Genomic DNA, 23,779 nt, shown 5'->3' with positions numbered 1-23,779 from the left:
AAATACAATATCAAAATCTTATGTGCAAAATAGTTTGTCATTTTGATTATTTGTGTCATAGCCTATTGTATTTGTTTTGTTTTGCTCTTATTTTATTAAATGTTCAATAAATTTGTGTATTTTATTGTTTTAAAATATTAAATTCGATTTAAAATAAATTCGATTTTGCAGCGAATGTTTGGTTTGGACAGGTTCGTAGTAAATGACGGGTTGTTCGTCCAATCAGCGTTGAGCGTTCGTTTGATTAGAGCCTCACGTCATCATTACGCAAACGAGCTGCAGATTCTTCTCAAACAGTCAGAAAGCGCGTGATCAGGTAAGACACGCGTTCGTTCGTTCGTTCGTTCGTTCGTTCGTTCACGATTAACAGCAACAGTAGCTCCTTTGACATCACTTCAAATGTTTCTTTATTATATTTCAAACAAATGTGTAAGGTAAATAAACCAAGCATATCCTTATGTGAAATAAATGAATCGCGTCTGAGTTAACACTGTTAATTTAACGGAAAATTCCCTTAAAAACACGTAGGCCTACACCATTAATGTTCCGTAATATATTAAAAATAAAAATAAAAGTCCAGTTTACACCTTGTTACCTGCTACTAATTTGGAACCAGTGATTCAAGAGATGTGCATATGAAAGACGAGTATCCCAATAAACGTGCTACAATAGTCAGTATGTTGTCAATCTGTTTTCAAGGCGATTATCAGACTCTCGGTGTGATAAGTTTAGTTCTCATCCCTCTATTGTGTTTTTGAGCCCCCGGGACGGAAGAGATTCTCTCTAATCCAACTTGTTTTCTCTGTCTTGCTGAGATATGAGAGTCCTGCTTTAAACCCAACCCAATCCCAAAAAGCTCTTTCTTTCGGCCTGGGGAAATTCACATTGGCTGTTTCCACATTTCGATGTTTAATCCGGCTTAGGCCTACTATTTCTTTTTTTAACGCAATAAGCATCAGATGCGTGTATTGATATGTGACAATGCTGCCTATAATAAAGTAGTTTGCAGTTATTTCCTGGTTGTGGATTGGGTGTTAATCTGTGTATTGCTGTTTCCATTATTTTATTATTCACACCTCTTAATATATCCTACAGACATTATGGGAATGTGTTTTTCCTCAACAATAATTTAGTTTTTTGCTTTTGTTGACAGTTCATTCCAGTTGCTTTTGTGATATGTTGGCAATGGATACAATACCCTAATAAAACGGTTTTCACTAAACTATCGTTGTAGATGGAGAGTAGCCCATCATGTCACACGTGCACTGTCATGGCATGTCAGTTACCCAAAAATCTGAAATCTTTATTTGGATCTCACTTGCTGGTGGAGCTGGTGCACTTTTTCTGCTGTGACATGTATTCGTTTTAACAGTAACAGAAGCTTACTTTAGTATTTAGGCCATTATCTTCCACCCAGCACAATCGCATATAAAAGGACCAACTTCGAGATTTTGTTATTCTTATGCGCATGATTTGTGGAGAAAGGTCTACACATGTAGGACATATCATGGATAGGCCACTTAAGATGTCTTTCAGGTAATCTGAGCGCTGATTTTGATCGTGTCCTCCCCCTCCTCCCCCGCGGTGATCGCGCATCGCGCCTCATTCTCACTCCCATTACGCAGCGGGATTGACATGAAACTGTGAATTGTTTGCTGCTCAAATATAGTTGACCTGGAGCCAGCAGTCTGAGGGGTTGAGGAGCGACCATCCCTGCATGCCTCCCTCCTCCCCCTCTACATCAGCATGACAAAGCACTGGGGGGGTCCGGGCTTGTTGGCACCACCCGTGATCATTGTAGGAGCAGGAGCCCAACGCGACCATCACCTTGACTGCAAAACCAGCTTTTCCTCATCCAACCCCAGCTGTCATTGCACCACAAACCCACGGCTGGAGTTCGGCGGCCGACTGGATAAGTCCACAGGGATGGCGCAGGACTCCTGTTATAAAGGCAAACCGTCGGATCGGAGCGCATGGGAACTGCAGGATGGAAACTCCAGCGGAGGAAAGAAGAAGAACTATCAGCGTTATCCCAAACCACCGTACTCTTACCTTGCTATGATTGCCATGGTCATCCAGAACTCTCCGGAGAAGAAGCTCACTCTATCAGAGGTTGGTCACTTTCACATGCTTTTGTTTTTGTTTTTTTGTTGTCTTGGTCAAAATCCAACAGGGAAAGCAAATTAAGTTCATAATCACACTTAATTGCGAAAAAAAGATGCAGAAACAATTCTCGATCAGGAACTGTAATTTCACAATTGATTACAAAGAAACGGCACATTGATGTAAACGTGACTTTTTTTAAGTACACTGTAAAAAATTTCTAACCCTCCCAAATCAAAAATTTCAAGTGACCGATAACATCTAAATTTTTCAATTGGCCCAAGTGAAATTCTTGTTGCAATAGTCTGTTAACATTGGCTCAATGAGAAATAATACGTCAGACTAATTGAAAAATTTAGATGTTATCGGTCACTTGAAATTTTTGACTTGGGGATGTAATTTTTTTTTACAGTGTAGAAATATTTTCTTGTAAAGTAGCCTACTCCAATAATTAACTTTTATTACAACTTAAAAATACATATTTTTACAGTGTAATATTTCATCATGTTTCGTCATCAATTCTTTTCCAATTTAAGTGTGTTCAGCGTTTCAGCTTAAACTATTATCCTTATCAGTAGCCTAAGCCGTGCCGCGCAACGTGTACACTTTCAATTTAACTACTTTTTCATTTTGTCTAAGATCTTATTAGATCCTTTCCGAATTAAGCTTCCAACTGAATAGAAGTTGTATTAGTGTTGTAGGCTACTTGAAAGTTTGATTCAAAGGTATTACCTGAAAATGAATATAAAACTTAGTCTAATTGTACCATCACAACACTGGCGTTTATTTCCACAAAGAAATTACATTAAGTTTCCATGTGACGTGAGTTTTAGTACTGGTTGCCTGGAGCGCGTAATCTGTCTCGTGTCTGGATCTCGATGGGGTTTGTGTTGTGAATAGTGAAAGCAGAGGGCGATACTCTATCATGCTGATAGCTGTGGCTGGAATCACACTGTGCCACAATTATAGGCGATTGTTTCGAAATGTCGCAATGTGTAAAAATCCACGATCGGGATTAACACTGCGCTGACTATTCAAGAGTGACTCCTGTGAATTTTTGTTGATGAATTGAGGTAGAACCTGTTACAGGTGATTGGACTCGACATTTTATTTGATTAAAATGGCACTTAGATTCTGTATTTGGTCATTTAGGCAAACACTATATTTATGTATTTATTTATTTATTCCCATTTTAAACAGGCAAATTCGGCATAATATTAAGTATGCGTTTTTACAAATATAAAAAGTCACCCCACAGAAAATAACACTTTTAAAATGTGATTTAATATATATATATATATATACAAGCACAGACTTTTTTTTTTTTTTTTTTTTTTTTTTTTTTCAGGAAGTTAACATTTATGTATTTTCAGTAATATAGTAATCAGCTGTATGTTTTGAATCTGTGCAGTTTAGAAGTTGTGGCCAATAATAATAATCATGATGATATGTTTGAAATAACTATCAATAAATTGTCTTCATGGAACAGATTCTGAAGGAGATCAGCACTCTCTTTCCATTCTTCAAGGGGAATTACAAAGGCTGGAGGGACTCGGTCCGACACAACCTGTCCTCGTACGACTGCTTTGTGAAGGTGTGTGTTTGACTTCAAGTGAATGATACATGACGTTATATGTTAGTTTAATGTTAGTTTGACGTTATCCTGTTGCCCTCTCCTCCTCTCTCTAGGTTCTGAAGGATCCTGGTAAACCCCAAGGTAAAGGTAACTTTTGGACTGTAGAAGTGAACAGAATTCCCCTGGAGCTGCTGAAAAGACAAAATACGGCAGTGTCCCGTCAGGATGAAACCATCTTCGCTCAGGACCTGGCCCCGTACATCTTTCAAGGTTATGCTCCGTCGAACAAGTCCAAACCTCTGCCCGCTGACCTCTCATTACCCCCTGTTCCCACCCGTCACAGCCCGGCCCCATCAGAGGACCCCTATCGTCCCAAACTGGACTCTACGTTTGCCATAGATTCTCTCCTGCATAGCCTCAGGCCTGCCAGTTCTGCTGGGGAGGGGGTTCGAGAGAGGGAATGTTGGGGTGTTGGACCCCCTCCACACACTCGCTCTGCCACTCCACCTCGCCCTTGTAACGCCTCGTACAACTGCAGTTCGTCGGCCAGCTCCGTCAGTCCCGCGTCAGATTTGTCCGACGAGGACTGGAGAGGGGTGACGCTTGTCGGGAAAAGGTCAAGCGATCGAAGATCGACTTCAGATGGATACAGTGACTCTTGCCCCCCGCCAAACAAAAGCTCCAAGCGTGGCATCACTCCTCCGTGGGAGCTGCCGACCTCCTACGCCAAATACACCCCCCCCAATGCGGTAGCCCCTCCTAGCATGCGCTTTAACGGAAACCCGTTTATGCCACTGGGTGGGATTCCGTTCTACAGTTACGGTGGTGCGCACGTCACATCATCACACTTGATCGGTCACCCTTATTGGCCCATTCTACCAAGTGGGCCGGTTTCCATTCAAGCGCCTCCCGTTCTCATGGACTTGGACAGCATGCTGCAATCCGTTCCTCCCAATAAGAGTGTGTTCGATGCGCTTGGCTCCAACAATCAGACTTCTCACCCAACTCCAAACCAGTATGCCCTTCAGAACGGACCTTCCCTTTGCAAATATTCTCTTTAAACTGTCTATCTCATAGTCCTGGAAAAACTTCCCATCTTTGGCACTGGCCAGGTTTACATGCACGCACAGATTTGCAAGCCTTAATGCTGCTCAACACAAAATACTCAACCTGTGAATTGTCTCAGGGAATTCTTTGAGAAAATCCCTCTGTATTACTGAACTGTTACTGGAGTTAAGACGGGCCAATATTGACCAAAGATTCTACCCGACCAATGTTGACACTGTTCGTCCACTCATGTGACTTTCTTTGACACAATTACTACCTCAGACTTTTAATGACAGTGAAGAGATTTACATTTCTACATCTACATTTCGCTGCTCTTGTTTCCTTGAATGGACCCTTGTAGTGTTTGGGGATCATGCAATGCAATACTTCACATGATCAATTGAATGTTGTCTGTTTATAAGCCTGAAATATTGTGTGTGGCTGCTTTAACTTCCTATGAATCGACCAGAAATATTGTGCTGGACATTTGTAGGGATTAGGGATGTGTTTGTGTGTGAATGTGTACTTTTGAATCTGTAAGGAACCTGCAATGTTTACATAAAGACTGGCTTTTCTGCCATGAATGTGTCACTTTTTATATGTTGCAGAGTAAACATGCATTTTTTTTTTTTGTTTTAAAACTTGACTTTTGTATGGCTTTTCTGACCTGATTCTCTTCCCCTAATTTGTGTGTTTAAAACTTTCATTTCACCCCCACTCGACTTGGTAAAAGTCCAGTCTCAGGCTCTGATAAGAACTGTGGAGGCCTGACAGATCTGATAAGATCCAGTCTTGCGCGTTTTTTTCTGGCATGCATTCACTTTGAAAAACTGTAATTAGAGCCATTTTTTTATCAGTCCACTGTCTCTCTTAGCCTTATCACAACTCTGTGTCCCTGTGGAGTATAGGTGCTGTAACTATGATTATTTTTAATAATCTGGTCATCAAATGAATGTTTGTCACCTTTTGATCATGCATGTCTGCATAAAACTGCCCAGAAGCTCATATTGAGCAATTTGATGAGTAATTGAATGTAAGGGTCATTGAAATGGTGGTCTGTGGTTGTGTCCCTCCGTCTGGTGCATGTCACCTCACCACCTCCTGCTGTTTTTTTCTGTCCTGTCCTCCCTCAAATCACTCATTCACACCCCCAACACTTCCACTCTCTTACAGGTCCATTTCTTTATAAAGGACCTTAGTATGAGCGTTTGTGGCTGATTAATTGGCTCCACTGAAGAGTTTGTAGAGTCTTTCTTTATTGTATTATTATTGTGTCATGACTCATGGTAGCAGTCAGACTGTATATTGTGCTTAAAGTTTGTCCATTTTAGGTGGAATCCCATGGAAACGTGTCCAGAAGCCTCCCGTATATAGCTTTATAGATTTCATCTTAAAAGTGTGTATACACAGATGGTTTCAGTTTGCAAGCGAAAGTGGGCCAAAGGGGGTGTGTATATATATATATATACAAAATTTATTATTTTGAAATGTCAATTACAAAGCATGAGAGACATTCTCACAGCAAATACATGTTTGTTGTTGTTTTGCTTTTGTATTTAGTCAGTCAAATGTTCGGTTCTTGAGTTCATGTGTTACTGTCAGACAGTAACATCATAACTTTGTGGTTTGAGAAGCCCTGCAAATCGCTATTTTACTTGAACCCAGTGATGAAATTGACAGGAATTTTAAAAATGAAGAGATTAATAAATCAAATGCAACCTGATTTGACTTATTTTCTTGGTGTTTTTAAAACAATATTCTGTATTTCACAAAGAAAAATGCAGTGGAACAACAAGAATCTATAACAATTATATTGAAAACCACAGTAAATAAAAAGGCTCAATCAACACTGAACCTCATTTAATAAATTTGTTTTGCTCAGCACACATCCTTTAATTCAGAAACTTCATCCACTATCCACATTGTTTTCATTGTGGAGACAAAATGGGCACTCTAAGAAAACTAACTGGACCTGAGAACAAAATAAGATTGAACAAATCAAATTTAAATCACAACCAATTGACCAAATCGTAAAATTACTAATTATTGCTTGCTTTGAACATGATAGAAATAGAATCGGTGGTACTATTGCTTGAAAATGTACAATTATGAAAATAGAACTTTAGGATTATTTTATTTATTTATTTAATGCATATTGAAATGCTACATTCACTTTTTAAGGGTCAGGATCAAATAAATGTCTTTTTAAAAATCCTTCATGATGTTATCCATAAACAGCCCATGTATTTCCATAGCTGCTGTGAGTAGCCTATACTGGTATTACCAAAATAAATGAAAAATACAAAATTACAGAAGAAATGTGTGGCAGAAATGATATTCTCGAAAAATAACGCCCTTATACATTTTTTGATTTTCTCAAAATAAACCTAGTAGCATAAATCTCGTGTTAGACAAAGAACCTTCGTAAGCACATTTGAAATACTGATGCTTTTATAAAACATGTTTTAATGAATAATTAATCAAATATATAATAAAATGCACCAAAATCCGTCTTCTCCCCGAAATAACAATGCGTAGAGCGTATCTCAATCTGCTTATTATTTTCTAATGCATATAGGCTATTGAATATCCAGACAAGTGATATTACAAGGAAAAAAATGTAATAAGAACTGTAAATGTCGCTTAAACTGAAAAGATCCGTCCATGATCCATCCATTATCCAAACCGCTTATAGGATATTTCGCGTTCTCAAAGGGTTTGAGATTGAAACATTTCGTTTTCAATAAAACACACAATACAGAAAACAATCAAGTAGCCTATAAATATACCTACAATATAACAAACAAAAAGTAGGCTATTACCGCCAAATGGCCACATAGAGGCCATACAAAGATTGGTAGTTAGGCTTAGCATTAAAGCATGAGCAGCTTAAAAAATAAAAAATAAAAAAAATAATAATTTTGAAAAAGTAACTAAAACACAACACACTAATTCGAAATGGTAAACCGTATGAAAAATCAGTACGGAACATTTCCACTGAATTTAGAGTGTAAAGAGGTTTAGAAGTAAAACAACTAAATTGGACATAGGCTATTGCCTATTTGTCATGAGCCATAGCCAAGCCGTATATTTGGGGTAAAAAGCGCATTTACTGTTGTGGCAAAAGGCGCAATAATAAACATGATCATAAATAGCTGTCTGACTTTTCCATTTGTTGACATGACATGGTTAGATTCAGATGGTAAATAAATATATCAAGTTGGGTGTCCACCAGATAATCACATCATATTTATAATTAAATCATCATATTCAAAAATATGATATTAATCATATCATATAATAAAGCATAATTTATTGTTACTACATATAGCCTATATTAAATTATTATGGGATCTCCTTCAATGCTTTCATAATCTTTACTTTTTAAAATGATTGTTTCTGTATTTTTAAAATACATTGTTATGTTAACATAGCCTATATTTTAATGACAGTAGCCAATATTTATTGAACAAAAATGAATTCTTTTATTTACCAAAATAAACAGAAAATAGTACAAACTTTGCTAAAGTGATTGTTTTGAACAAGTATTAACTTAGACATTATTAAAACCATATTATTTTAGTTCAAGTTATTGTATCAAGACTGTGTGCCTTTTTTGCATGCTGGTGAGCCTTTTACCCCGTGATCCATGCCCCGTTTATAAGATTTTTAAACAAAACGAACCCCTTTTATGATTTATTTTTACACAAAATGTGTTGCTCCATCAATGTTCAATAAACATACATTTTTAAACGCAACCTTTCGGTCCCATGACTTCATCAGGCAAACACAAACAGACAATTACAAGATGTAGCCTACAATTTAAAACCTAACATGACCAATCACTGCGTTTGACCACATCGCGTCATTAACATATTAGAAAGTAACGTATAGGCTATAATAGAAGGCATTGAGAAAAGTGTTTCAGAATATGCATTTACAGCTTAATGGAAAGTAAGTCGCTTTTTGATCTAGACTAGCCTTTTTTTTATAAATAAGCTTGATCATTTAAGATTTAGAAATTTACATTTTGGTTTTCCTTTTGCATTTCCCCAACTTTTACATTGTATCATTATGCATTAGTTGTAAGGCTAACCTTATAAAGCTTGTTAGTCTTCTTAATTAGCCTATAATTTGTCCACCTATCTATTTATTTATGCACGAATAGGCTAGATGTATGGCTATTGCTAAAATGCTTGCAGTTAGCGCATATAGCAGTTTATTTTGAATACACTCCGATGTTTGTGCTGGAAATGGCATACGCACATGAATAAGGCAACAGTTAATTTAATCAAGAAATCAAATAAGAAAATGTTGTAAAAAAAAAAAAAAAGAAAGAAAGAAAGAAAGAAAGAAGAAGCCTAAAATCCTTTCAGATTGATGCGTTTCATAACGCTTCATGCTGAAGTCTATCTCAGCGTCTCAGACCATAAGGTTAACACCTCTTGCCAGTACAACATGTCACTCATAAGCTTACTGTATATTTCATTATCGATGATTCTTATCCAGTGCATGCTAATAGCATAAACTGTTATTGAAATAAACTGATTATTGATTTTCTCATCACTTTATATAGCCTACTGTACATTAAGTATAAGCAATCTTTGTAGCAGAACAGAAAAAAATACACTTTAGAAGAGGTTGCATTAGACTTTATTTCAGCTATCTTAAAAAATTGTTTTCTATGTTCCAATGCTTTGTTCACTAAAATGCATGAATTGATGAGGTCTTCTTAAACTGTGTCCTGTGGCTTATGCAGGCAACGACGTTTAGAGGGAATGGTTTGGTCTTCATCCTGTTCATCCACACCTCCATATCCACCTCCTCCAGGGGTGAACAGACTGAACATGTCCTGTCAGGAATGCCACAGGTTACGCAAGTACATTTATCTATCTATCTATCTATCTATCTATCTATCTATCTATCTATCTATCTATCTATCTATCTATCTATCTATCTATCTATCTATCTATCTATCTATCTATCTATCTATCTATCTATCTATCTATCAAACATTTTAAGGCTTTGTTAAATTAACATTCAAATGACAGAATATTAATTTATTTTAATTGAACTTCCTTGCATTCAAAATTGAGATAACAAACAGGATGCATTTCAATTTTTCAAATGGCAATTCTGCATCCTGTTTGCTATTCAGGAACTGAATTGGAATTCAAATGGCATTCTCACTTCAGTTCTGAATGGCAAAGATGCCTGGGAAATTCTTTAGAAGTCAGCCATCAAATGGCATGAAGTGACCACTGTTTGTGCCATTCTCTAACAGGATTCAGTTTCTCACTTTTGTTTTGATCACATGCCAGGTTGTTGTGGTTCCCTGTTCCTCTCCAGACCATTTGGACTGTTACTGGTGCTGTATCGTTATTATTGTTTCAATAAATTGAAGTTAAGCATTCTTCTGCTTCTGGGTCCTCTCTCAGATCATCACATTATTGATTTGGAGGTATTTAGAAGTATACAAAAACACACACAGTTTGTCTTACCCCAGGATCCAGGCTGATGGTATTCTTGGCCCCTAAATTTAAGACTCTGCCGTCCGTTCTATGTAACAAATTCAGCCCCGGTGCTCCATTTTTACCTCCTAGACAAGACAAAATTATGTGTATGTAGCAGTAAGCACATAGATGAAAGCATATATATTATTGTTGTCAAAATTAAAGTGTTAACACATGCGATTCATTTTTTCAGTTTAATGCGTTAAAAATATTTAACGCAATTAATGCAGCATCCGTTTTTTCCCCATCATCCTTTGGCTAGCGTTACATTTTATGATCCCGCTCTTATTCATGCAAATGCTTTTAAACCATTCACATAAGACACAAAAGAGAACTCCGTGCTGTACTGGCGTGCTGTCTGTGAATTTCCTGTCGGTGACACACACACACACACTCGTGCGCACGGAAAGCCGCTTCAGACAGCGCCTGAACAGACAAAAACTATATAACAAAATTATGCCAAAATGCCCATTTTGTCGAGTATCCTCTCAAGCACAGTCTTAAATGAGTTAAATTAATTCTTAAATTAATGTAAAGATTTGTGAGAAAATGGGATGCGTGTCAGATCCATGTCACAAGTGGCAGCTCTTAAAGTGACAGCAGCCTAATAAACCTGCTGCTGTCTGTCATTAAAGGAGTAGTTCACTTTAAAATGAAAATTACCCCATGATTTACTCACCCTCAAGCCATCCTAGGTGTATATGACTTTCTTCTTTCAGACTAACACAATCAGAGTAATATTAATAAATGTCCTGGCTCTTTAGCTAGTTGTTTTACTTTATAAAGTTTTAAATATGAATATTTTCCTTACACAAACTCATCGTATTGCTTCAGAAGGCCTCTATTAACCCCCGGAGCCGTTTGGAGTTCGTTTATGATGGATGGATGCACTTTTTTGAGCTTCAATCTGTTGGTTGCAATCCACTGCCATTATCAAGCTCGGAAGAACCAGGACATTTATTAATATAACTCCGATTGTATTCATCTGACAGAAGAAAGTCATATACGCATAGGATGGCTTGAGGGTGAGTAAATCATGGGGTAATTTTCATTTTAAAGTGAACTACTCCTTTAAAGATAATCAAAGAACAAAAGAAAAGAAAATCACTCACTGCTCTTGACTGAATAACTTTTGTAGCTTTAATAAGGATTAATCTGTATTTAACTTATAATTTATGCAGTGAAGACTGTGATACTTTAATAGTTTAATAACTATTCTGTACATATCCTACCTGTTAGACCTACCTGAAAATCTTAAAGCACTGTTTACAAGGTTACATGGGTCAAAAATTACAAAAACAATAACTTTTTGTGCATTTTGACAGGGCAAGTCAAAATCTGATCTGGTCAAAAAATGTAGCCCTGATTTATTGAAGGGCATTTATTATAAAGGGTTATGTGAAATGTGATTGTTTTAATCTAACTTAATTTAAAAGTTGTTGTATATTTTAAAGCTTAATAAATGTATTATTAGCTCAATTATATTATTAATGGCTAAAATTGAGGAACAATCTATTACACAGAGAAATCAATATTGGTATCCGTGATGCATTCCTTCATAAAAAGATGTCATTAAACAAATATAATAAAGGCTACTGTCTTTATGTTGTTTCTACATTACATTACTTTGGAGTTTAAATTTGAAATTATTAAAATACAAAAATATACTAAAACCTTTAATGTTAGGTGTGATTAATTGCGATTAATTACAGAACTATGAGCCGTTAATTAGTAATTTTTTTAATCGATTGACAGCATTAATATATATATAAATATATATATATACATAAATGCAGATGAAGCTACCATGTAGGCCGTAGGGTCGTGTAGAGCGCCTCTCCGTCAATACTGACAGAACCACTGGACTACGAAATCGAAGTTTCCGGATCACACCATCACCGCCATGGTACAGACCTTTCCCTCCAGAACCGGTCCGGAGAGAAAACTGCTCAAGAATCACTGGATACCTGAGACGGCGACATCAACTCAGCTTCAAATATCTCTTTCACGTTGTGAATGAATGTAATGTTTCTATAATGCTGTTAAACACTCAGACCTGCTCTCCAGGATCTCAGGGTCAGTGATGCGAGTGTTGGTCATGTGAGTGTGAACGCCCCCACGCCCATTCCAGCTTGGCCCCGCCCCCGCACCACCGGCAACCGTCTCATAGTAACCGCTTTTCTCACAGCCGAACGACACGTTGTTCATGCAACCCTTAAAAGAGAATATGAGAGAAAGCACAAAGTGGGATCATAAATGGCATCTAAATTGACTCAAATGGAGCTTTTCATTCCTTGCCACAGATGCCTTTTGCTTACACTAAATAAAGATATTATGTACTATGTACAACGTTTTATGTGTGCCTCATCACTTCTATGCATATAACCAAATAGTAATTAGGCTTGTCGCCACACCAAATCGTTTTAAAATTGAACAAAACCTTACATGTTTCAAAATTAATGAATAAAAACATTATTTAATGAATATATAATTAATAGCAAATTATACGATTACTACAAATATATCCAACCTTACCTGAATATATACAGTACACTCATGTTAAGCGTTATGTACTACTTGATTGTAAAACCTTTAAAAAATGTTAACTATATTGTCCAGCGATATATTAAAAGTTGGTTATATGTCTTACTTCACCTGCAAAGATACAGTATTCTCATGTAAAGCAATACATACAATACAGCAAATATCAGCTGCATGATTGTTTATATCGTCCCAAAATGTCCCCAACTATATCATCAACAAATTTGTCACTATTTTATATTTTGGCGAGTTAATTGGTATTTGTATCATTTCCATTCATTTTCATACGATCTGCTTACACCCAGTGAAGGGTATGTTTAGGGCTGGGGTTAGGGGTATATCTATATAACTGCCTGATTGCTTGTATTGTTGCAAAATGTAAACTATATTATTGCCCAGCTCTAATCTGCTAAATGCAAATATAAGGCATGAATATATTAATATATTCTAAACATTAAAATGATGATTTTCTGTAAAGATACTTTAAGACAATGTGTATTGTGAAAAGCGCTATACAAATAATTGGACTTGACTCAAACAGCCAAAAGCGTACGGTCTGAAATCCAGGTCTGGAGTTCAGAAGCTGCTGTAGATACAGATCATTCTGTTTGATAAAACACACACCTGTGAGGCCGCACACACTTGGAAGGCTCTGAAGATGACGTCCACCACTCTCTGTGAGGTCAGCACATTACCGCCCACTACTGCAGCATTCTCAGACGGCTGCAGGATCGAGCCGGGGGGGATGAGGACTTTAACAGGGGTCAGACAGCCCTGGAACACAAAACAAATCATGACACAAAATGGCAAATAATAATATTCAAAAAGATTTATTAAATTAGAAATCATATTTGTAAAAAGTGCAAAAACACTTTATTTTATGATGTTCTTGTTACATGTTACAAGTCAAGTCACATTTATTTATATAGCACTTTTTACAATACAGATTGTTTCAAAGCAGCTTTACAGAGATAACAGGAACATAATGCAAAAAAGTTTGTTTCCAGAAGAAAATAGCGTCACAGTCCAGCTTAAGTAAGTACAGTGATGTTTCATTTTTGTTTTAAAAAAGTTATTCATTTTATATATATTTATATAGCCGCTCTGGAGTAAACCGTGATGTCATTGTCTAGCTCAGTTCAGTTCTTGTATAATGGTGTCAATGCAGGCAGATCAATATTATTGTTGAATATTAAATTAAATGTTAAATTTAACATTATTTTTTGTACTACACTACACAGTAATAACAGTAAATTATGCATAATTACAACCCTAAACCCTATAGTAAGTACATGTTGTTAACTAATATTACTCAGTACTTATTTGTGTAACACTGTAACAAGGACACACATAAACTAGAGTAACCTAACACACATATTCTGAATGTGCGAAGATAAGTGTCATTTTAAACTCATTGAAACCATAAATGCCGAATTGTCTATGATGATATTAGGTTAAAATGCATCTAAATGCATGAGTGCATTTAAGTGACAGGTAAACTACCCACGCAACTATGTGTATAAATATTTGTACAACAAATCAATGTAAACAAAAAGGGGAGCAGACCCATGACAGTGAGGTATAGCAACTGATGTCATTGTTCTTGCACACCAATCATGCATGCTTGAGCTTCCGTTTACCATATTTGATGTGCTCTATATATGTGCTTTGATCAATGTTTATATTTGAATAAAAGATCAATCTGTTCATCATATAAAGCGATTGTGTCTCTTCAAAAGGCTTGGATTAAACTACTTGTTTCATATGGATTTCTTTCACAATGTCTTCATTTTGAAACTTGAAAGTGTTGATTACATAAGACTTTCAATGGATGGGCAAAAAATAATCTGTGTTCTGAAGATGAAAGTCTTATGTGTTTGGAATGAGACAAGCGTGAGTAACTAATGAAAGAATTTACATTTTTAGGTGAATTTTAACAATAAAAGACAGGATGCTCTATGTCTCTGTTTCTTGTGTGAACAGCAGATATGATGTATTTACCAGAAATTTTACAGTCATTTATTGAGTTTAATGTGTGCAAGTGGCTAATGAGACCAAATATTTGCACACACATAACACGCACAAACCACCGCTGTCGGTCAGTCTGTTTTCAACATTGATAATAATAATAATAAATGTTTCCTGAGCAGCAAATCAGCATATTAGAATGATTTCTGAAGGAACATGTGACACTTAAGGCCTGAGTAATGATGTTGAAAATTCTTTACTGGTTGTAAACAAAGACTGCGTTAACCGAAAATATTCCGTCATTGATGTGTTTTTTTTTAGCAGTGATGGAAAAATCTGAACGTCGTCCGTCATTTTGCCAGATTACACTGAGGGTGATCTATTGCAAGTTGTAAACGTAATTCTCAACCCTGACCACTTGGTAAGGATTTTGGTAAGTTGGACTGTATCTTTCATCTGATGTCCATTTATGTTTATTTCATTCTGTAACATAGTGGTCGGGATGATCGGGTTCACTCACGCTCCACTTCACTTGAACTGAGGCACTGCAGTGATCTCTTGCGTTACATTAAAGGGCACCAACACGGCATTTATTGTTTGAATTTTGTGATAAAATGGACAGAATTTGAAAGCTGAGACTTAAAAGTAAAAGTAACAAAGCACAAAGCTTATTGTGATTTATTGGACAAACATTCATGAAACCTGAAAGTGACCCACGATCTCTGTTCAACTTTCTCTTCATAAATAAATGAGTGAATAATCTAGCCTATATGCTTGTCCTGTAAGTTCATGGATGGAAATGAAAATGTAAACAAAAACAGCCTATTAAATGGCTTATTATCATTATAATATAGTTACTACATAACCAGGTTTAGGGTTTGGTTTAGGGTTAGTTGTTTGTAATTATTATAGTAATAATAACAGTAAATTATGCATAAGTACATGTAAGATGTGTAGGGATTAGAGTTCTCAACGGGTCGGGTCGGCCCGACAAACCCGACGGGACCCGCGGGTTCGGGCCGGGTTCGGGTCGAAAATATAATCAAATGACTCGGGTCGGGTCGGACCTCGGGCTTAATCTTTTCCGCTCAGTAAAAAAAAAAAAAAAAAAAAAAAAAAAAACATTTATTAATCATCGCTGCTTTTCACCGTAAAGAAAGTCTGGCTGCTGCGTAACGTGCATCATGGAGAGGGGCGGAGGCAGACCTGACGCCGCTGCGTGCGCGGCTGCGCGCCTTTATAGCCTGGAGAAGAAGATGGAGTTGGTGAGAAGTAAACTTGCCGCAGGTGAATTCACCGTCGCTACTACAGCCTATTTATATATTTAAAGTTTATTGTTTCAGTTGTTTGTAGCCTATTGTTAAAAGGCGTGAACATTAAAGGTTGATTTGAATTCCCGTCTGCTGGTCATGATAATACGTGTATGAGAGAAAAAAAAAAATCCGACGCGGCGTCGGGCCGCGGGCCGGGTTCGGGCAGATAATTCATGTTTATGTGTCGGGTTACATCGGGTCCGGGCTTTAAAAGCCACGGGCCGGGTCGGGTCGGGTTGTCATTTTCAGGCCCGTTGAGAACTCTGGTAGGGATACTGTAAAATAAAGTGTTACCTAACATATATTTAAATAGAAAAGGTTATTTTCAACTGTAATAATATTTCACATAATTAACTGTTTTTTTTCCCCCTGTTGTACTCCACTAATGTAGCTTTAGAGAGCATAAGACACTTCTTTCAACAACATTTTATTGAGCACAATCCACCAAAGTGTGTCACCTGGTTGAGGGGGATGTCCTGGCCCACCATGCATCTCAGACAGTATATGAGGGCCGAGAGGGTGATGGCACGAGGAGCATTACAGTTGCCCCACACTTCTGTCCCAGTGCCGGTGAAATCAAACACTGCGCTGCCCTGCAGACAGACACAAAGATGGACAGAGGTATTGATCATCACTACAGTACTGCACCTTGAAAAATGGTCTGCAGGAAACTGCAAGTGCAACAGTTTGTACTGTTTGTACAGTTTTACATTCTTTACCATTAAATGAGGACGAGCATGTTCTTACACGCTGTGGAATAGTCTTCCTAGAAATGTTCCACACCTTGAAAAGCACATCAAATGTTTACTGTCTGCTGTCATGCCTGCCATTAATTCTCCGCCTAAACTCTCAGAAGAAAAGGTTCTAGATAGAACCTCAAACTGAATATTTCCATTTTGCATAAAGGCTCGTCCTGACAGTATGCGAGTCTTCACAGACTTCAGAGAATGAGCTCCAGTGCACATAAAGGTCGATCAGATGGCGTACAAAAGAATTCTGTACGTGCAATAATTCTGCCTAAAATACACTAATTGTATTTTTTATGAGAGCAGTAACAGAAAATGGACTATTGTAACTGAGTTTAAATGTAATATATTCAGATGAGTGAATGAATTTTCCTTCAACTTTGTACCATTTAACATTAAGTCTGTGCTTTACTTTTTCTTTATTAGAATTCATCATTTAAAAATGAATTGATTGTAACTTCAACTTTGCACGTTTAATCGTACATGGCTTACATTAATACATTCAGTACATTTGCTTTCATTGTTTTCAAATTGTACATTGTTTGGAGGACAACATTGGGCAGGAAGTAGAATAACAATTTAGTAAATTACAGATTAAAATAAGATTTTTTATTATTATCATTTTTATTATTAATTAATCATCTTTCTTTGTTTATCTGATTAACCAATGAATCGAATAAATAATTAACATATTTATCGTTTATCAAAATACTTGTTAGTTGCAGACCTACATGTAACAGAACCACATATGCACACATCAATCCGAAAATGCAACAAATCCTTGTGCTTGAAGATTGAACACATGAACAAATGTCATGCTGTATGTGTAATTTAACAAGTAAAATATTAATTGGTATTCTTCCTCAAGAATGTATGTTCTATTGCTTCATATTTTAAACCTAATAAACTTCAATTTGTGAAATGTTTTGATTGCAAAGTATTTAAAATAAATGCCACTTGTTTTGATATTTTGTTACATAATGTAAATAGATTTATACATGTTGCTCAAGCATCCAAATATCTCAATATTAAGTACAGTATGAAACCTAGAAGGGTGAAAGGATCAAAATGCAAGTAACAACAAAAAAAGGTTTCAGTTCTAATATAGACACTGACTTTAATTTGAAAATGTAAAAAGTTAAAATTATTTCTTACCTGTTGTTCATTGATCTGGACCTTCAATCTGATTGGTGTCCCATCGTCCATTTGATCTTCTGCTTCAACCTCGAGGGAGCCCGTTTCCTGTCGCCGCCGACGGGCGAAATCTTTCAGCATGTCACGAACTGCAAGCTCTGCGTTACTCTAGATATACACAGGGCGTTTCAATGATAGACATATGGCAATCCCTGACATAAACATCAAGCTGAGATTTTCACCACCCATATTTAATACATCACACCAATGTCCAGACCTGAATGTACCCCATGTACGCCTGGACGACCTCCAGGCCGTAGCTGGTGATTATCTCCCCCACAAGCTGACAGCCCCTCTGATTGGCTGCTACCTGAGCTCGAAGGTCCGACAGGTTGTCACGGAGATTGCGTGTCCCAGAACATCCTGGGTATTGAGCAGGTGCCATGAGGGCTTCTGTCACAGCTTATAGAACATAAAGATGACAATGAGTAATGACAAAAATGAAAATAAACACCACCAATCTTATATAGATTGACCATGGAAATACCCGTGTATAACAATATTATGGTGATAATAATTCAGTAGCCTACTATCTGTTACATTGTTTTTCTAACCTTTCTCCTGAAAGACTCCACCCGTGACCAGTTTAAAGGAAGTGAAGACAGCGCCCTCCTGCTGTAGAGAGGTGGAGTGGGGGGGCATGGAGCCTGGAGTGATGCCCCCTATATCAGCATGATGCCCTCTACTGGCTACAAAGAACACCGGTGCACTCATGCCATCACGAAACACCTGCAGAAGACAGAGCCAATCGCATCAAGTTATGCTGCAAATTAATGTCTAACTAAAGGAAAATTAAGGATTATTATTACATTTGTATGTATATATATATTAGTGCTGTTAATCGATTAAACAAAATTAATTGCACATTTTTCTTTAATTAATCGCACCTATCATTAAAGATTTTAATATATTTTTGTAATACTTTCACACTGAAACTCCAAAATGATGCAGAAACAACATAAATACAGTATATTTTAAATATTTGTTTCATGGCATCTTTTTACTAAGGGTTATAAAGGCCATTATCATTGATACCAATACTAATACTGATGTCTCTATTAAATAGATTTTTTCCTAAATTTTAGTCATTAATTATGGCCATTCAACATTACACTATAATTGAAATCTATCAATTTAAACATTAAATAGGCTTTAAAAAAAATATAACAGCTTTGCCATTACAGGAATAAATGACATAAAATATATTACAGAAAAACAGTTATTGACAGTTAAAACAGTTATTTTAAATTGTAATATTTTAAATATTTCATAATATTACTGTTTTTACTGTATTTTTAATCAAATAAATACAGCCTTGGTGAACATAAGATTAAAATAAAATGTTATTTATCCCAAATATACCATTTGGAATTGTGTTTGTTACCTTGAATGACTGTATTGCAGTAATGATGTCAAAAGTAAAGCATCCAGAATATTACAGTAATGAAAAACAGGGCTTCATTTTAAATTTTGGTGTGAAAACGAGTCAAACATGTTGGTGACAGCCTTAGCATATCAAAATGAAACTGCATAAAGTTCATCATGAGCAACCTACAGGAGTGATAACGGTGAGGTCTGGTAGATGACTGCCGCCCGCACACGGATGGTTACTGAGAATCACATCTCCCTCCAGCATGCTGCCTCCTGACGCCTTTATCTAACATAAATCAAACTTAGTTATTACAACGCTTTAGTATGTTAGGTTATTCAAAATACAACACCAAGCATGCACATCTGCATCATTCGGATTATAGTGCACAAACATCTGAGAAAAAGCAGATTCTGATACATTCAAATTCACAACATCACAAAAACTGATCATCTGCTAAGAGTGAGCAGATGTAAGTGTGCTATCAGGCATCTCTGGGTTTCCTTGAGTCAATCTACATCATGCCACAATATGACAGGCTGTGTGTATGTAACAATCATTGACAATTATTGGTAATGCAAAGCAGAGAAGCACCTCACGTGTGCATTCATTTTTAATAGTTCAAAGGGTGAATTATTCCGCTTATACCATGGTTTTGCATTTAAAAGGGTTTTTCTCAAAACTCAAAAAAATGTTTTTAGGTTTTCAGCTCAGATTAAGCATCTCTAATAGGAACAGCTCAGTCTGACAAATTGTGTGTGTGTGTGTGTGTGTGTGTGAGAGAGAGAGAGAGAGAGAGAGAGAGAGAGATTTTGTGTTCTTTCCAGTATGTTTTCTCAGTATGTGTTCAGTAGTGTGTGTGTGACTTTGAGTGTGCCATTGAGCGGGTTGCATACACATTAATATGACGATAACTATCAAACATCCGTTTATGGTAACACTATTTTACAGTATCTTTGTTACACGTTACATGCAGTTACTGTAGTAACAACTATAAATTATGCATAATTACATGCAACTTACCATAAACCAAACCCCAGACCTAACCCTAACCCTATAGTAAGTAGATGTAGTTAATTATTATTGCACAGTACTTAAATGCATAATTACACTGTAACACTGACAGATTAAAATAAAGGTTTACACTCTATTTTAGGGTGTCATTGTTACAGTGTAATTATATATTTAAGTACAGAGTAATAGTACTTAACATGTACTTACTATAGGGTTAGGGTAGGATTAGGATTTGGTTGAGGGTTAGTTGCATGTAATTCTGCATGATTTACTGTTATTACTATGGTAAGTACATACAAACATATGTAACAAGGACACTGTAAAATAAAGTGTTACCAAATAAAGTGTAACCCTGTTTATTATACAGATTAGTTTGAAAGGTTTAAAAGCAAACAATAAACAGACAATGCAAGAAATCACATTGATAAAAGACTTTGAAATGATCTGATATTTCTTCGGTAGTGACGTCAAAACAAGCATTATCTGGTGTCCTAAAAAAACTGTTGATACAATCTTTCATAATGTTTTATCAATAAAACAGTCTCTTCATTGTCCAAGAAGAGCTGTTGCTTAGCAGCCGTGACTGGAACGTCCTACTTCAGATATTTTGTGACATTTTCATGCACAATGAATGAGAAGGCAGAAAGCAGGGCAAAAGTTGGCGTAATGAGTGACAACTAGTGTTGGGGGTAATGCATTAAAAGTAAAGAAAGTTACATAATCAGATTACTGTAATGTAACTAATAATGTAACACATTTTAAATTTACAATAAAATATCTTAGTTACTTTTTCAAATAAGTAATGCAAGTTACTTTGTTTTCCTATTTATTGACTGAGACCTCTTCGGTCCCCATGTTGAGAGAAGTTGGGAGTGAGATGATGCATTGTAAATATGTGACCCTGGATCACAAAACCAGTCATGAGGCGCACAGGTATATTTGTGGCAATAGACAATAATGCATTGTATGGGCCAAAATGATCGATTTTTTCCTTTGTGCCAAAAATAATTAGGATATTAAGTAAAGATCATGTTCCATGAAGATATTTTGTAAATTTCCTACCGTAAATATTTCCGATTTTTTTGCACCCTCAGATTCCAGATTTTCAATAGTTGTATCTATGCCAAATATTGTCCTATTCTAACAAACCATACATCAAAAAAATATTTATTCAGCTTTCAGATGATGTATAAATCTCAATTTCAACAAACTGACCCATGTGACCCATGTGACTGGTTTTGTGGTCCAGGGTCACATATGTATATGAGTAATATGATGAGTTATTGTAGTTCTAGACTAAATGTGAGCATGCATTTATTCATCTCTCTTGCACAAAAACATATTCAGTATTCCTGAATGAATGAAAATGAATAAAAATGAATAAAAAAGTGAAATGCAAACCTGCGATAATTAAAATGTAAACTACATAAATATACTTTATGTATTTCATCTCACTTTATTAATCAATGTCTTTGCTGATGACATTCGATGTTCCAATTGAACCATACTAATAAGCAAAAACTACTTTAGATCATTTTCTTAGATGAGTTTCTTTTTGGTTTTTATTGCTGAAGAGTGTTGTGTCCTATTCTTCTGCAATCCAGAATGGCAGCACAACTGAAAGGTTTGTTGAATTTGTATTTCCTTCAGCCTGAGGTTTATTCATTTCACTTTTGATGTGAAAGGGCCTTTACATTAGCCAAATATATATTTTAATACTTTAAAAAAAAGTAACTTAAAGCGGGGCTCAGTAGTTTCGGGATTTCTTCGCTGTATTCTCGCTTTTTGCTCGCAGGTTTCTCTCTAGAGCTCCCCCCACAGCTTCGGTATAGATATTTGACAACACTGTTGTAAAAACTCGTTGGCGATTCTCAGACACCAGAGGCTAGTAGATCAACGACATCAAAGCAGATGGGATATTCTTTAAAACGTCTTCTTCCTTCGGGTTCGGACAGCGTGAGGGAGCGCAATAATGACAGCATTTTAGCAGATTTCTTTTGGCCGTAAAGCAATTGTTTACATCGCGAGACCTGATATCACGCGATACTTCCTGACGCGGCGGCCAGCGGCCCGCCGCCCCAAAGTTGCAAGTGCGTATTTTCCGCTCACGGGCACCAGGGGGGTGCGAAACGACCACCATTCAACCCGAAATAAGTATTATAACCATTCCAATGACTCCGAAGCTGTTCAGTTAAGGTAAAAAAGTTACTTAGTTCACCTTTAACCCAACACTGGCTACAACAATCAAGTATTCAACAATTGTAATTTGTTGTATATTTGTGTGTTTGTGTACCTGGAACTGTACAGTCTCCTGCATGGCCCCTAGATGAACAGGGATGTGAGGAGCATTAGACACCAAACCTCCATCTGGACCAAACACAGCACAGGAAAAATCCAGACGCTCCTTTATATTGGTGGATATGGAGGTTCTCTGCAGGACACGACCCATCTGCTCTGTGTTTGAGGAACCAGAAAGCATCAGTGCACTTACAGATAATAACATAGACAGCCCACTATACACTGATCAGATTTCACATTTACACACTCTTCATTCATTCCAAACTTTTTTCTGTCCCATCAAACCTGCGATGCTCATGAAGCGATGGGAGAAGATGGACAACTGGATGGTGTTGAGTTCAGTTCCTACGACACACTGCGTTCCCATACCGACATCAATACACACGTCACCATCCTCTGTCAGATGAGCCACACACGCCGGCTCCACGAGAATTGTGCTGGCAAAAGAAGAAATATTATCATTATATATATATATAAAAAAAATGAATAAAAAATATATGGTTACAGAAACAATGAGAATATTTCTAAATGCCTTAGATCAACCCTCAATTGGCAAATTCACAGATTACGATGGAAGAGCTGGAGACAGACACAGATAGTGACAGCTTCCCTTTGAAAGGACATCGGCAGTTTAGAGAAGAGTTAAACCCTCTACTTTTAAGGTATTTTTATTGAAAGCTTGAAGAGGGGCAAAAGCCATCATAACATTTACTGGTAACACTTTATTTTAAAGCTGCAATCCGTAACTTTTGGCGCTCTATCACTTAATAAACAGAACTGCATGAGTCTTGCGGAAGAACATTGTAGCCGGAGCTACTTCTCTCTGTTTCTATCTATGACGAGTCCCGCAGGTACTTGGCTACTCCGCAGTGGTACGACCCAAACCAGTTTAAAACACATTCCTCACATATACCACCCAATGACATCAAATGCACAGACATGAACAACACATATTGCAAATTAAGTATGTCAACGGGACTTATTAGGTTATTGTCCTCGCACCACCTCACCAGCTGTTCCACTTCACCCCGGTAAAACAGATTCATCCCCATCAGAGATAATAACATTTATTATAGGTGTACCATAATGATTCAGGA

At 36.8% G+C, this 23,779-nt stretch overlaps 2 protein-coding genes across 3 annotated transcripts in view; one reads left to right on the top strand and one right to left on the bottom strand.

Annotated features, from left to right (window-relative positions):
- Positions 1-269: 269 nt before the first annotated feature.
- foxh1 (forkhead box H1) lies at positions 270-6,012 on the top strand. Of its 2 annotated transcripts, none has more exons than XM_084433781.1 (4): positions 270-316; positions 1,670-2,112; positions 3,593-3,697; positions 3,793-6,012. In XM_084433781.1, the coding sequence occupies exons 2-4, from the start codon at positions 1,747-1,749 to the stop codon at positions 4,738-4,740; spliced, it is 1,419 nt and encodes a 472-aa protein (XP_084289907.1). In that variant the 5' UTR covers positions 270-316; positions 1,670-1,746; the 3' UTR covers positions 4,741-6,012. The 2 variants fall into 2 exon arrangements, with proteins under 2 accessions (XP_084289907.1, XP_084289908.1); XM_084433782.1 differs by having other exon boundaries at positions 291-316; positions 1,626-2,112.
- Positions 6,013-8,193: 2,181 nt separating this feature from the next.
- Positions 8,194-23,779, bottom strand: part of oplah (5-oxoprolinase, ATP-hydrolysing) — a 59,857-nt gene continuing 44,271 nt past the window's right edge. The window contains exons 16-27 of the mRNA XM_084434782.1: positions 22,968-23,119; positions 22,678-22,838; positions 19,557-19,658; positions 18,556-18,730; positions 18,219-18,403; positions 17,963-18,109; positions 16,520-16,654; positions 13,405-13,554; positions 12,296-12,453; positions 12,046-12,206; positions 10,228-10,325; positions 8,194-9,578 (exon numbers count right to left, since the gene is read on the bottom strand). Of these exons, the coding sequence (XP_084290908.1) occupies positions 9,459-9,578; positions 10,228-10,325; positions 12,046-12,206; positions 12,296-12,453; positions 13,405-13,554; positions 16,520-16,654; positions 17,963-18,109; positions 18,219-18,403; positions 18,556-18,730; positions 19,557-19,658; positions 22,678-22,838; positions 22,968-23,119 (1,744 nt within the window). The 3' untranslated portion in view covers positions 8,194-9,458. The remainder of the gene's footprint in view (positions 9,579-10,227; positions 10,326-12,045; positions 12,207-12,295; positions 12,454-13,404; positions 13,555-16,519; positions 16,655-17,962; positions 18,110-18,218; positions 18,404-18,555; positions 18,731-19,556; positions 19,659-22,677; positions 22,839-22,967; positions 23,120-23,779) is intronic.

Source organism: Rutilus rutilus, assembly GCF_951802725.1.
Source record: "Rutilus rutilus genome assembly, chromosome: 16".
Taxonomy (NCBI): Eukaryota; Metazoa; Chordata; class Actinopteri; order Cypriniformes; family Leuciscidae; genus Rutilus; species Rutilus rutilus.
Note: the sequence above shows the minus strand (reverse complement) of the source record. Positions and strands in the feature narration are given on the sequence as shown.